This window comes from Mercenaria mercenaria, chromosome 9 (assembly GCF_021730395.1).
Source record: "Mercenaria mercenaria strain notata chromosome 9, MADL_Memer_1, whole genome shotgun sequence".
Lineage (NCBI taxonomy): Eukaryota > Metazoa > Mollusca > Bivalvia > Venerida > Veneridae > Mercenaria > Mercenaria mercenaria.
This window is the reverse complement of record NC_069369.1, coordinates 44,988,202-45,002,429: the sequence shown is the minus strand read 5'-3', so window position 1 is coordinate 45,002,429 and position 14,228 is coordinate 44,988,202. Positions and strand designations below refer to the sequence as shown.

General features: G+C 37.2%; 1 protein-coding gene across 1 annotated transcript in view; it reads right to left on the bottom strand.

Moving 5' to 3' along the window:
• Positions 1-2,219: 2,219 nt before the first annotated feature.
• Positions 2,220-14,228, bottom strand: part of LOC123547002 (nucleolar complex protein 3 homolog) — a 323,445-nt gene continuing 311,436 nt past the window's right edge. Inside the window, exon 21 of the mRNA XM_053551318.1 lies at positions 2,220-2,360. Coding sequence (XP_053407293.1) covers positions 2,271-2,360 — 90 coding nt within the window. The 3' untranslated portion in view covers positions 2,220-2,270. The remainder of the gene's footprint in view (positions 2,361-14,228) is intronic.

The following is a 14,228-nucleotide window of genomic DNA, read 5'->3' as shown; positions in this document are numbered from 1 at the left end:
TATTGACAAGAAGATTTTAAAAGCTTTTCCCTATATAAGTCTATATGAAACATGTGACCTCCGGGGCGGGGCCATATTTGACCCTAGGGGGATAATTTGAACAAACTTGGTAGAGAACCACTAGATGATGCTACATTACAAATATCAAAGCCCTAGGCTTTGTGGTTTGGACAAGAAGATTTTCAAAGTTTTTCCCTATACAAGTCTATGTAAACCATATGACCCCCTGGGCGGGGCCATATTTGACCCTAGGGGTATAATTTGAACAATCTTAGTCGAAGACCACTAGATGATGTCACATACAAAATATCAAAGCCCTAGGCCCTGTGGTTTTGGACAAGAGGTTTTTCAAAGTTTTTCCCTATATAAGTCTATATAAACCATGTGACCCCCAGGGCGGGGCCATATTTGACCCCAGAGAAATAATTTGAATCATCTTGGTAGAGGACCACTAGATGATGCTTCATACCAAATATCAAAGCCCTAGGCCCTGTGGTTTTGGACAAGAAGGTTTTCAAAGTTTTTCCCTATATAAATCTATGTAAATTATAGAAATAAACAAAGGGCCATAACTCACTCAGAAATTGTTGAACCAGTCTGATTTTCAGGGGGACACAACTAGGGTACCAATACATCATTCTGACAAAGTTTGGTCAAAATCCCCCCAGTAGTTTCTGAGGAGATGCGATAACGAGAAATTGTTAACGGACGGACGGAATGACGGACCATGGACGCAGAGTGATTTTAATAGCCCACCATCTGATGATGGTGGGCTAAAAACATACTGCATGCCAATACAGCATCTTCTAGAATGTTTTCAAATACCTGTATTTTAAAGAATTAATTTAATTTTATTTCTAAACTGGGAAGGAAAAATAAATAACAAGGCAATCAGTAACACCGATGGATGCTCCCCAAAGCAAATATCCAAAAAGGGGGAATATTCAAAAATAGGGTCATATAGAGTTATGGTTCTTAGTTACTGCACTTCCTCTCAAAGACCTTAATAAAAGGCAATCCATTACATAGTTTTCAAGTTATTCTCCAGACAGTCTGTTATACACAAGGGAGATAATAAAAATAGGGCAGACTGTCACAATTAGACAGGATACTAGGGCATGTCCACTGACAGTCACATTTAGGTGGTATACTATGGCATGTCAGCTGTCTGTCACATTTAGACAGGATACTAGGGCATGTCTGCTGACTGTCACATTTAGGTGCTATACCATGGCATGTCAGCTGACTGTCACATTTAGACAGGATACTAGGGCATGTCAGCAGACTGTCACATTTAGACAGGATACTAGGGCATGTCAGCCGACTGTCACATTTAGACAGGATTCTAGGGCATGTCAGCTGACTGTCACATTTAGACAGGATTCTAGGGCATGTCAGCAGACTGTCACATTTAGACAGGATTCTAGAGCATGTCAGCCGACTGTCACATTTAGACAGGATTCTAGGGCATGTCAGCAGACTGTCACATTTAGACAGGATACTAGGGCATGTCAGCAGACTGTCACATTTAGGTGCTATACCATGGCATGTCAGCTGACTGTCACATTTAGACAGGATACTAGGGCATGTCAGCAGACTGTCACATTTAGACAGGATACTAGGGCATGTCAGCAGACTGTCACATTTAGGTGCTATACTATGGCATGTCAGCCGGCTGTCACATTTAGACAGGATACTAGGGCTTGTCAGCAGACTGTCACATTTAGACAGGATACTAGGGCATGTCTGCTGTCACATTTAGGTGCTATACTATGGCATGTCAGCAGACTGTCACATTTAGACAGGATACTAGGGCATGTCAGCCGACTGTCACATTTAGACAGGATACTAGGGCATGTCTGCTGACTGTCACATTTAGGTGCTATACTATGGCATGTCAGCAGACTGTCACATTTAGGTGCTATACTATGGCATGTCAGCCGGCTGTCACATTTAGACAGGATACTAGGGCTTGTCAGCAGACTCACATTTAGACAGGATACTAGGGCATGTCTGCTGACTGTAACATTAAGGGACCATAAAAAATGAGGTAAGGTTAATTTGTGTTCACAGGTCAGTTTTGTTTTATCGTAATATAGTATTTTCTTGATGTGTTTGTCTTATATACAGTGACACTGTGTTTATTCAGATTTGGCCAGTCATTTCAAAGTGTTTGCTACTTAACAACTAGCACTATGTCTATTGAAAGAAAAACCAAATAAGTTGGTGTATATTTTATTTCTCATTATAAACAGCAGCGTGAGGTAGCCTCATGTAGTACAGATAATGTCGCCTGTAGACTGCAATGCAGATACAAGTACCTCCTCCATATCCTCCTGAATCAAATGTTTCCTTTGAAACTGAAAAATATAAGATAATTCCTTTGCTTGATAAAATGTATTACCCATAATTATTTTTTGTATGTGTTCTTTATCTGAATGTACAAAATCAACAAATGAATACAAAACAAATTCCTTACATTATTTTAGCAATAAAACAACAATAACTAGAGCTATCACTGAAGGCGATGAATGTACACACTGCATGCACTGACACAGTACATTGCAATTTGATGCACACAAGATTGCATAATTATGTGGACTGTATGTATAAAGACGCTATGTATATAGTATAGTAACAAAAAACAAAGTCCCATAACTCTGCAGAATATTTTTCTGAAAGAACATAACATGCACCATACAGTAAACCTCACTTATAAGGAACTCGGATATAAGGAACACTCGGTTATAAGGAACAGTTTTCAATTCCCCGATCTAATTCCTTCTTTATTCAATGTAAAAATCATCGGTTATAGGGAACTCGGTTATAAGGAACACTTTTTCCAGTCCCAAAGTATGAAATTCAATGGAAAACACCTCGGTTATAGCGAACAGACATAAAGAATAAAGATAATTGAAAACCGGGAAATAAACAGCAGAATCGCTGATGACGTCAGAGTAACGCCAGCACTTTCACGCGCTTTCATGAACACGAATAAACACAAATTATTTCATTTCTATGATATTCATGGATACGATTAAAAGAAAATATATAATAGCTTCATTAACATTTACCAAATACTGGAAGACAGTAGACTTATATTTACTCAAAATTATGTACTACAGCTACATGTATTGGGGTATTTCATGTTAACAATAGTGAACGGAAATCAGTCACGGTCACGGTTATACTATCCTAAACAAATATGCTAATTACGCGTGATTAACAAAGGCAAACAGTCCAGTTTACCAAATTTCCAATTGTAAAACATAAAGCAGGTGCTAAAATGGACAATAGGAAACTATAGGTATAATTTACACTTTAATCCGTACGTATGGCGCCGTTGTCTAGTCGCAATACACTTGTATGTCAAAACACCCTACTTTTAATCTTAATGGGTAGTCTAATTTAACATTTTTGTAATAAAAATTTAAACATTTATTTTATATTAGTATTGATGCCTATTCACATAACATGCAGTCGAGCAAGGTAAGTGGAGTAAGTGCAACATATCTTATAGTCATAATGAAGCGCTCTCTAAAAAAGACGATAGAAATAACAGACAAAAAATAAACACAAATTACGTCATTCTTACCGACGTACATTTTGGCTTAGGGTTTAACGCCGTTTTTCAACAGTATCTCAGCCACATACATGCAGACCTTACCATCATAGGAGAAGACCTTTATAAGCTTAGCTTTCGGATCTTATCCTTTTTCAACATGTATAATATTGATATTGTAAATTGTAAAATGTAATATGCACATATGTTTGAAATAAAATATGTTTAAATCACAAATCACCTTACCATCTCTCCAGGAAAGGACCTGTACTAGACTCTCAACTTTCTCACATAAAGATTCATGGTCGTTCCGAAGTGTGAGAGTAAGCTCTTTTCAAACGTTAGTCAAATAGTGTTCGCTATACAAATTGTGTTTGTTATACAAACCTCGGTTACTAGGAACTAGTTCGCTATACAGATATAAGGAACCCCGGTTATAAGGAACAATTTTTAGAGGTCCCGAGCTGTTCCTTATAAGCGAGGTTTACTGTACACAAGGTTGGTACTGATCACTTGTGTGAAGTTTCATTAAATTGTGTGCATGAGTTCAGGAGATTAGGCTCGCACAAGATTGCATATACAGACTCTATGTATATAACATAGTAACAAAAAACAAAGTCCCATAACTCTGCAGAATATTTATCTAAAAGAACGTAACATGCACCATGCACAAGTAGGGTTGGTACTGATCACTTATGTGAAGGTTCATTAAATTGTGTACAAGGGTTCAGGAGATTAAGCGCACACAAGACTGCATAAGCAGACTGTATGTATATAGTATATTAACAAAAAACAAAGTCCCATAACTGTGCAGAATTTTTTTTTTGAAAGAAACTAACATGCATCATGCATGACTAGGGTTACTACTGATCACTTGTGTAAAGTTTCATTTAACTCCCTTGGGCCAAAATGTGACTATAGGTGTTATATTTTCTACCCCTGTAGCGTGGATATCAGTCTATACGTGCGTTATCAGGACTCCCCAGTGCGGTGATTGACGAGTATAGTCGCGGCACAGAGATCATGCTGATTGCATCACGTACTTGTTAATTTTTTATCATCCTGACAAAAGCAAAATTAAATTTGCATACTGGCTATTATTTCTTAGATATTATAATTATTAACTGTTAATTGTGTTAATAATTAGATCCCTTGTTATGATAAATGTTTGTAATTATGCTGTCATTAAAGGAACTGTGTTTCATTCATATTGTATTTCACTTTTCAAAAGAGTGCAATAATGCCGTCTGCCACTGATCTTTCTGAAAATGAAGGAAATAATTATCATCATTCTGATTCTGACCTATCAGTTCCGTCGGATGATGATTACGACTATGAAATTCCGTTGATTCAGTTAGCTGAACATCAGGGAAATGTTATAAGTTTTAGAAGGTTGAAATATTCGTACACGTACATCGCATAGTCTGTACAAATGAATTAAATTAACACAACAAAACATGTTTCTTAAAATACAAAAAAGAAATGTGTGTAAATGAACGCATGTATGTAAATTCAATAATTACTTCACTGTACAAATCTCAGCGCGTGTCACACAGCGTTTGTGTACATGTTTATAAATAGATTCACACAAAATCGGATGTGCTGATGTAAATATTCTGTGTCAATAATGTATTTCTATTTATATGAATTTAATGAGTTTATATGAGAAAAAAGTAGGAAAATCGGAAATGTTCAAATATTCATTCATCATAATAGTTGTGTTAAAATTGTGAATATTTCGACGTGAAAATATTCTATTTGGATATAAGGCCTTTTTTTTTTTAATCTTTGTTTTACAAACCAACAGAGTCCAACCAGGCTGTAGGAGGAGAAAAAAAATCAAAAAAATCAAGAATTCTATTTTTTTTTCGTCGGAGAAAGAAACTTGATTTTCAAGCAGGGTGTATTTTTATCCATCTTGTGCATGCATGTCTGTCTCAATGTTATGTATAGAACTCGGTTTTTAAGCATGCTTCATGTTCTATTTTTTTTTCGTCGGAGAAAGAAACTTGATTTTCAAGCAGGGTGTATTTTTATCCATCTTGTGCATGCATGTCTGTCTCAATGTTATGTATAGAACTCGGTTTTTAAGCATGCTTCATGTTGCAAAATGCACAAATGTATGCTTCAATGTACAGAAATGCTTATATGTACTGTCAGCACTAACTTTGTATATTAATAAACTGCATGTATGTAGAATGTTTTATGTACTCTTTTAGTAGTCTGTTGCCCTTAACCCATCAGCTACCTATACGCATGTCATGATGCTAGTAATAGCGTTATGGTAGGCGGTAGTTGTGTTTGCTTGTATTTTGTAAACTATGTTGTAGTGTTGTTTAATGCAAGTAAACCTAGGCTCACACTTAATCGCACTGGGTTGTTTCAGTTTCTTAGAATAATTTTTTCTTTTGAAAATCTTTAATTCAAGAATTACATCAAATGGTTAATATCAACTTTTGCTTTATATACAAATTTTACAAATCTATAATTTTGTACTAGGTATCATTTCTGAAACCTCCCCAACCATTCCTTCAAAGTTATTGTCATAAATATATATATATATTAACTTTGAAAATGGTTGGTTAGCAAGGATACCCTAGTGTGAAGGGACCTTGGGGCTCACCATGGCTACTTGAGAAAGAACATTAATTTTATTGTTAGTTTTCAGCACAGGTACAGTACTGTACAGCTCTATAGTTGCATTCAATACAAAACATTGTTCCTGGGAAAGACCAGTACTGCTTTCCATAACAGACTGCAAACTCTCATTTTTAAGCTATAGTCCTTCAGCAAAAGAACTTTTATCACTAAAATTCATAGATTCATCATCATTTATATTTGATATATCTTCAAGCCACACATGTGATAAAATGATTTACCGTTACGGCAAAAAGTAATATTTCAGGAAACATTTTCACTTATACTAACATAAATTTTCCAAGACGATATCTTTCTCGTTATGTTACTATAATCAGGTCTACGTGACATTCTGCATTCTCAACTTGTGAGGCAAATGTTAGGTTACAACATCGCCAGTCTGGCATTCATTCGTAATTTTTACGAAAGATTTCCTTTTTTACTATCAATTTGAACCATCAGCTGTCAAGCGTCGTCCATTTTTGTGTATAGGCATACAGACACTAAATAGAACAAGAGGACCATGATGGTCCTGAATCGCTCACCTCTTCCCACATGACCCAGTTTTGAGTATGACGTCGTTTTTTCTATTATTTGACATAGTGACCTAGTTTTTGAGCTCATGTGACCCAGTTTTGAACTTGACCTAGATATTATCAAGATAAAAATTCTGACCAATTTTCATGAAGATCCATTGAAAAATACGGTCTCTAGAGAGGTCACAAGGTTTTTCTATTATTTGACCTATTGACCTAGTTTTCGAAGGTACGTGACCCTGTTTTGAACTTTACCTAGATATCATCAAGGTGAACATTCTCACTAATTTTCATGAAGATCTCATGAAAAATATGGCCTCTAGGCCTTTTATTTTTGATCTTTCGGTTTACGGAACCGCCGCTCAAAAAAACGTGTTTTCAGAAAAAAAATAAAATTGGAAAAACGTGATTTTTTTATTTCCTCCGCTATGACATGAAAGCTTGCAGAAGAAAAAATGCATCGCGTATTCCAAAAAGAAAAAAAAAAGTCTCGTTCTTCGAATATCCGTCACGGCGATCGAGTCAAATCAACATTAGGAATTCCTATAATTCTATTTTTAAACTTCATATCTTATGCATGACGTAAACGTCCAATTAAAATTTCCGATATATACTGCGTCCAATCAGCATGCTTGTTACGCAATTTACGAAACTTTTAAAAATGGCTGCGCCCAGGCTGTATTATTTCCAAAGTTTTGAAGTAATTTTAATGAAAATGCAAGAACATTCAAAGTTGCGATGTAGTGCTTTCCTGAAAAAATGGCCAGTTGTCGGTGATATGCAGTCTGTATTTAGTATACAACTACGTTTATGGTAACTGTCGTTCCGCAATGCTTATTACGGTGATTCTATGCACCGCTTATTACGCGAACTTGAAAGCATTTTTTCCCGAAAAATATCATTTAAATACACAATGATGACAGTACTTTTGTTTGATGATATAAACTGGTACAGGGGACATTAAAACAGTGTAATTGTAAGGCCCGGTAAGCAAACGTTTAGCCTGTACAGCTTTTTGGCGTCCGGTAACCTATTTGTTTATAAGTTATGAATTACGTATTTTTAATGAAATTATTGTACGTTATATATTAACATCAGATCAATGTTGATTATAGATGTAATTACTGTCTTTTCCAATGTAGCTGTGCAGTAGATGTGGCAAGACAAATAATGACTAAGAGAATTTTCAAAGATCATTGCAAAGATGAACTGTTGTATTACATTAGGCCTAGTCCTGGCTTCCAAAACTCTAAATGCCGCTTTTTTATATTTAGTTTTTTCATAGTTGCGGCTTTTCCAAATCCAGTATATAAACCGAGAGCGCTGAAGTATCTTAAGCTATATTAGGCCTATTCATAAAATAAATTAACAAATACCAAGAAAACCATATGAGGAAAGGCAAGGCTTCCGGTTAACAGACATAGGCTAGGTGTCTGTTTACCAGATGGCTAGACACTTCCTATTCCTAACACTTAAAAAGATAATTGCTTATTAGGCACAGTGCAGTGTATGTTGTCATATAGCTGTACCCCTAAGTTTCAGACTGGGTCCATTAACAGCCAAGATGCTTGAAAGCTGCTGAGTGTAAAATCATATATCCATGGGTTTAAGATCTGACAGTGTTGTTCAAATGTGGGGAATATTAGATTCTTCCATCTGTTGTTTTAACAAAAGGTATTAATTTCAGTCAGTGTTTAACATATGACTTCTATGTCTCCAATCATTTAGTTTGTGAAAATATATGCAGTTTTTATGTATAGTACAGTCCTTTCAAGAAAAATGTTACAGCTACCTGCCTAGCTGTATATTAATGTAATTTCACAGAAATACCAAGACAAAATTTTTTCTCAAGCTGCTATGACAAGTCCCAAGGCTCATTTTTAATCAAATATAACCAAGGTCACAGGTATATTTGCAGGAAAAAGCATCAAAAGTGGGAAAGAAGATTATAACATGCAGCCTGTGTAATGTTATGAAGAATATACCCATATTCCTTTCAAAGGTCCATTTCCTACGGAAAAAAAAAATTCTGATTCTGTTTTTTAATTTTATTTTTTTTCCCTCCTCCTACGACCATGTGTCATCCTGGCGGTTCGTAAACCAAAAAATAAAAAAATAATGGCCCTAGAGAGGTCACAAGGTTTTTCTATTTTTATACCTACTGGCCTAGTTTTTGACCGCACGTGATCCAGTTTCGAAACTGATCTAGATATCATCAAGGTGAACATTCAGATCAATTTTCATGAAGATCCATTGAAAAATATGGCCTCTAGAGAGGTCAAAAGATTTTTCTAATTTTAGACCTACGGACCTAGTTTTTGACCGCAGCTGACCCAGTTTCAAATTTGACCTAGATATCATCAAGATGAACATTCAGACCAACTTTCATACAGATCCCATGAAAAGTATGGCCTCTAGAGAGGTCACAAGGTTTTTTTTATTATTTGACCTACTGATCTAGTTTTTTAAGGCACATGACCCAGTTTCAAACCTGACCTAGATATCATCAAGGTGAACATTCTGACCAATTTTCATGAAGATCCATTCACATATATGGCCTCTAGAGAGGTCACAAGGTTTTTCTATTTTTAGACCTACTGACCTAGTTTCTGACCGCACATGACCCTGTTTCGAACTTGACCTAGATATCATCAAGATGAACATCCAAACCAATTTTCATACAGATCCCATGAAAAATATGGCCTTTAGAGAGGTCACAAGGTTTTTCTATTATTTAACCTACTGACCTAGTTTTTGATAGCACGTGACCCACTTTTGAACCTGACGTAGATATCATCAAGATGAACATTCAGACCAACTTTCATACAGATCCCATGAAAAATATGGCCTCTAGAGAGGTCACAAGGTTTTTCTATTATTTGACCTACTGACCTAGTTTTTGAAGGCACGTGACCCACTTTCGACCTTGACCTAGATATCATCAAGGTGAACATTCTGACCAATTTTCATGAAGATCTCATGAAATATATGGCCTCTAGAGAGGTCACAAGGTTTTTCTATTTTAGACCTACTGACCTAGTTTTTGACCGCACGTGACCCAGTTTCGAATTTGACCTAGATATCATCAAGATGAACATTCAGACCAACTTTCATACAGATCCCATGAAAAATATGGCCTTTAGAGAGGTCACAAGGTTTTTCTATTATTTGACCTACTGACCTAGTTTTTGAAGGCACGTGACCCAGTTTTGAACCTGACCTAGATATCATCAAGATGAACGTTCTGACCAATTTTCATGAAGATCTTGTGAAATATATGGCCTCTAGAGAGGTCACAAGGTTTTTCTATTTTTAGATCTACTGACCTAGTTTTTGATGGCACGTGACCCACTTTCGAACTTGACCTAGATATCATCAAGGTGAACATTCTGACCAATTTTCATGAAGATCTTGTGAAATATATGGCCTCTAGAGAGGTCACAAGGTTTTTCTATTTTTAGACCTACTGACCTAGTTTTGACGGCACGTGACCCAGTTTCGAACTTGACCTAGATATCATCAAGATGAACATTCAGACCAACTTTCATACAGACCCCACAAAAAATGTGACCTCTAGAGTGGTCACAAGCAAAAGTTTACGGACGGACGGACGCCGCGCGATCACAAAAGCTCACCTCGTCACTTTGTGACAGGTGAGCTAAAAATGGCGCGAAAATAAAATGGTAGTCGCATAATGGCGGATACAAATAGTCCTCAGTGACCAATTGGAAAAGTGCATTGTGACACGAAATTAATACGTTTACCATTTTAACAGTCGCTGCATGGTTTCAGAGAAGTATAACTCCAACAAGAGCTGTCTCCATAGGATGACACATGCCCCCGATGGCACTTTAAATGAATAGTTATGGCCGATGTTAGAGTTTAGGACCTTTGACCTACGGAGCTGGGTCTTGCGCGCGACACGTCGTCTTACTGTGTCACACATTCATGCCAAGTTATTCTAAAATCCATGCATGAATGACAAAGATATGGACCGGACACGCCCATCAATTCACAATCCCTTAATGTCTAAGTGTGACCTTGACCTTTGAGCTACGGACCTGGGTCTTGCGCGCGACACGTCGTCTTACTGTGGTACACACTCATGCCATGTTATTTGAAAACACTCCATCGATGACAAAGATATGGACCGGACACGCCCATCAATGCACTATCCTTTAATGTCTAAGTGTGACCTTGACCTTTGAGCTACGGACCTGGGTCTTGCGCGCGACACGTTGTCTTACTGTGGTACACATTCAGGCCAAGTTATTTGAAAATCCATCTATCGATGACAAAGATATGGACCGGACACGCCCATCAATGCACTATCCTTTAATGTCTAAGTGTGACCTTGACCTTTGAGCTACGGACCTGGGTCTTGCACGCGACACGTCGTCTTACTGTGGTACACATTCACGCCAAGTTATTTGAAAATCCATCCATCGATGACAAAGATATGGACCGGACACGCCCATCAATGCACTATCCTTTAATGTCTAAGTGTGACCTTGATCTTTGAGCTACGGAACTGGGTCTTGCGCGCGACACATCGTCTTACTGTGGTACACATTCATGCCAAGTTATTTGAAAATCCATCCATCGATGACAAAGATATGGACTGGACACGAAAAATGCGGACAGACCGACAGACGGTTCAAAAACTATATGCCTCCCTTCGGGGGCATAAAAATATGTAAAATTAGACTATCTTAATTATTTCAAGTAGTAGTTATAAGTTTGTTTGTTTTGGGTTTAATGCCATTTTTCAACAGTATTTCAGTCTGTAACAACGGGCAGTTCACTTAACCAGTGTTCCTGGATTCTGTACCAGCACAAATCTGTTCTCCGCAAGTAACTGCCAACTTCCCCACATGAATCAGAGGTGGAGGACGAATGATTTCAGACACAATGTCTTTTATCAAATTGTTACGGAGAACATACACCCCGCCCGAGGATCGATCTCACGATCCGTAGACCAACGCTCTCCCTATTGAGCTCAGTGGGCGGGTTAATAGTTCTAAGATATACATCATCATCATGGTTTAGAAATTAATATTTTAGTATGAAATGCATGGTTTTTCTTAATGAAAGGTAATGTAAGGTGGACATAAGCATTTTTCTACACCACTTGTCATTTTCGAAAAAAATAAAAATTGAAATTTCAAAAATTTCAAAATTATTTTCGGGCGACGATTGATGTTTTGCTGCATTCTGACGACGACAACGTCGATATTCGTCAGGGCATTATCCGTCAGTGTCATATAGGCACAATTTCCGCTCAAATGGAAGCGTCTCCCGTACGTAAACAAAAAACTTGAGTGAAATTTAAGATTGTCTTTGAACGATTTATGCGCGATAGAAAAGCGGAATATTTGGTTTGTGATCTAGTATATAAACAATACAAGAGGGCCAAGATTGCCCTAGGTCGCTCACCTAAGAAACACACCATAACAGTGTAAAACATGTTTGACCTAGTGATTTCATGGAAACAAATATTCTGACCAATTTTCATTAAGATTGGACCAAAAAATTGGTCTCTTGTGATAAAACAAGCATTTTCTTAGATTATGATATGACCTAGTTTTTGACCCTAGATGACCCATGTTCAAACTCGACCTAGATTTTATCAAGGCAATCATTCTGACCAAAATTCATGAAGATCAATTGAAAAATACAGCCTCTATCACATACACAAGTTTTTTCTTTGATTTGACCAAGTGACCTAGTTTTTGACCTCAGATGACCCATATTCAAATTCGACCTAGATTTCATCAAGGCAATCACTCTGACCAAATTTCATGAAGATCAATTGAAAACTACATCCTCTATTGCATACACAATGTTTTTCTTCGATTTGACCTAGTGAACTAGTTTTTGACCCTAGATGACCCATTTTCGAACTCGGCCTAGATTTTATCAAGGTAATCATTCTGGCTAAATTTCATGAAGATCAGTTGAAAAATACAGCCTCTATCGCATACACAAGGTTTTTCCTTGATTTGACCTAGTGACCTAGTTTTTGATCCCAGATGACCCATTTTCGAACTCGGCCTAGATTTCATCAAGGTAATCATTCTGACCAAAATTCATGAAGATCAATTGAAAAATACCGCCTCTATCGCATACACAAGGTTTTTCTTTGATTTGACCTAGTGACCTAGTTTTTGATCCGAGATGACCCATTTTCGAACTCGGCCTAGATTTCATCAAGGCAATCATTCTGACCAATATTCATGAAGATCAATTGAAAAATACAGCCTCTATCGCATACACAAGGTTTTTCTTTGATTTGACCTAGTGATCTAGTTTTTGACCCGAGATGACCCATTTTCGAATTCGGCCTAGATTTCAACAAGGTTATCATTCTGACCAATATTCATGAAGAATAATTGAAAAATACAGCCTCTATCGCATACACAAGGTTTTTCTTTGATTTGACCTAGTGACCTAGTTTTTGACCCGAGATGACCCATTTTCGAACTCGTCCTAGATTTCATCAAGGCAATCATTCTGACCAATATTCACGAAGATCAATTGAAAAATACAGCCTCTATCGCATACACAAGGTTTTTCTTTGATTTGACCTAGTGACATAGTTTTTGACCCGAGATGACCCATTTTCGAACTTGGCCTAGATTTCATCAAGGTTATCATTTTGACCAATATTCATGAAGATTAGTTGAAAAATACAGCCTCTATCGCATACACAAGGTTTTTCTTTGATTTGACCTAGTGACCTAGTTTTTGACCCGAGATGACCCATTTTCGAACTCGGCCTATATTTCATCAAGGTTATCATTCTGACCAATATTCATGAAGATTAATTGAAAAATACAGCCTCTATCTCATACACAAGCTAAATGTTGACAGATGACGGATGACAGACGACAGACGGATGACAGACGACAGACGCCGGACATCGAGCGATCAGAAAAACTTACCTGTGATTGCTCAGGTGAGCCAGAAACAACGAAAAACAAGTTCTGTAAAGGTTACGGTCAGTAACGGTGTCTCAAAATGTCAGAAAAACATAGATTTACCCGACGTAAATAAAAACGGCAATGAATGTGAATTTGACATGCCTTTGGCAGTTATATATTACATGAGGATAAGGTATAGGAGCAACAAAGTGCTGCCAAACAAAGGAGTCATCCGTTACAGATTTTGGGTTTTTTTAACCAGGAGGAAAGGGGCCCAGGCCTGTGATTTGGAGCAAAAACAGCTCGGTGTTTGGGCAAAGGGGAATAAAAAACCTGATGTAAAGTCAGTTTTTGGGGAAAACTGCATAATTTAAAAGATATTTTCTGAGGGAAGGACCCTATTATGAAGGGGATAAAACCCTGTGATATGCTTATGAAGACATATATATATTACAAGTTGCCTGATTGGAGGTATTTATCTATATATCCCATATATGGCCAGACTTTGAATCACTTGCCCCTGACCACTGTGGGATCGAGCCCCAATCAGGTCATGATGTGAAAAAGATA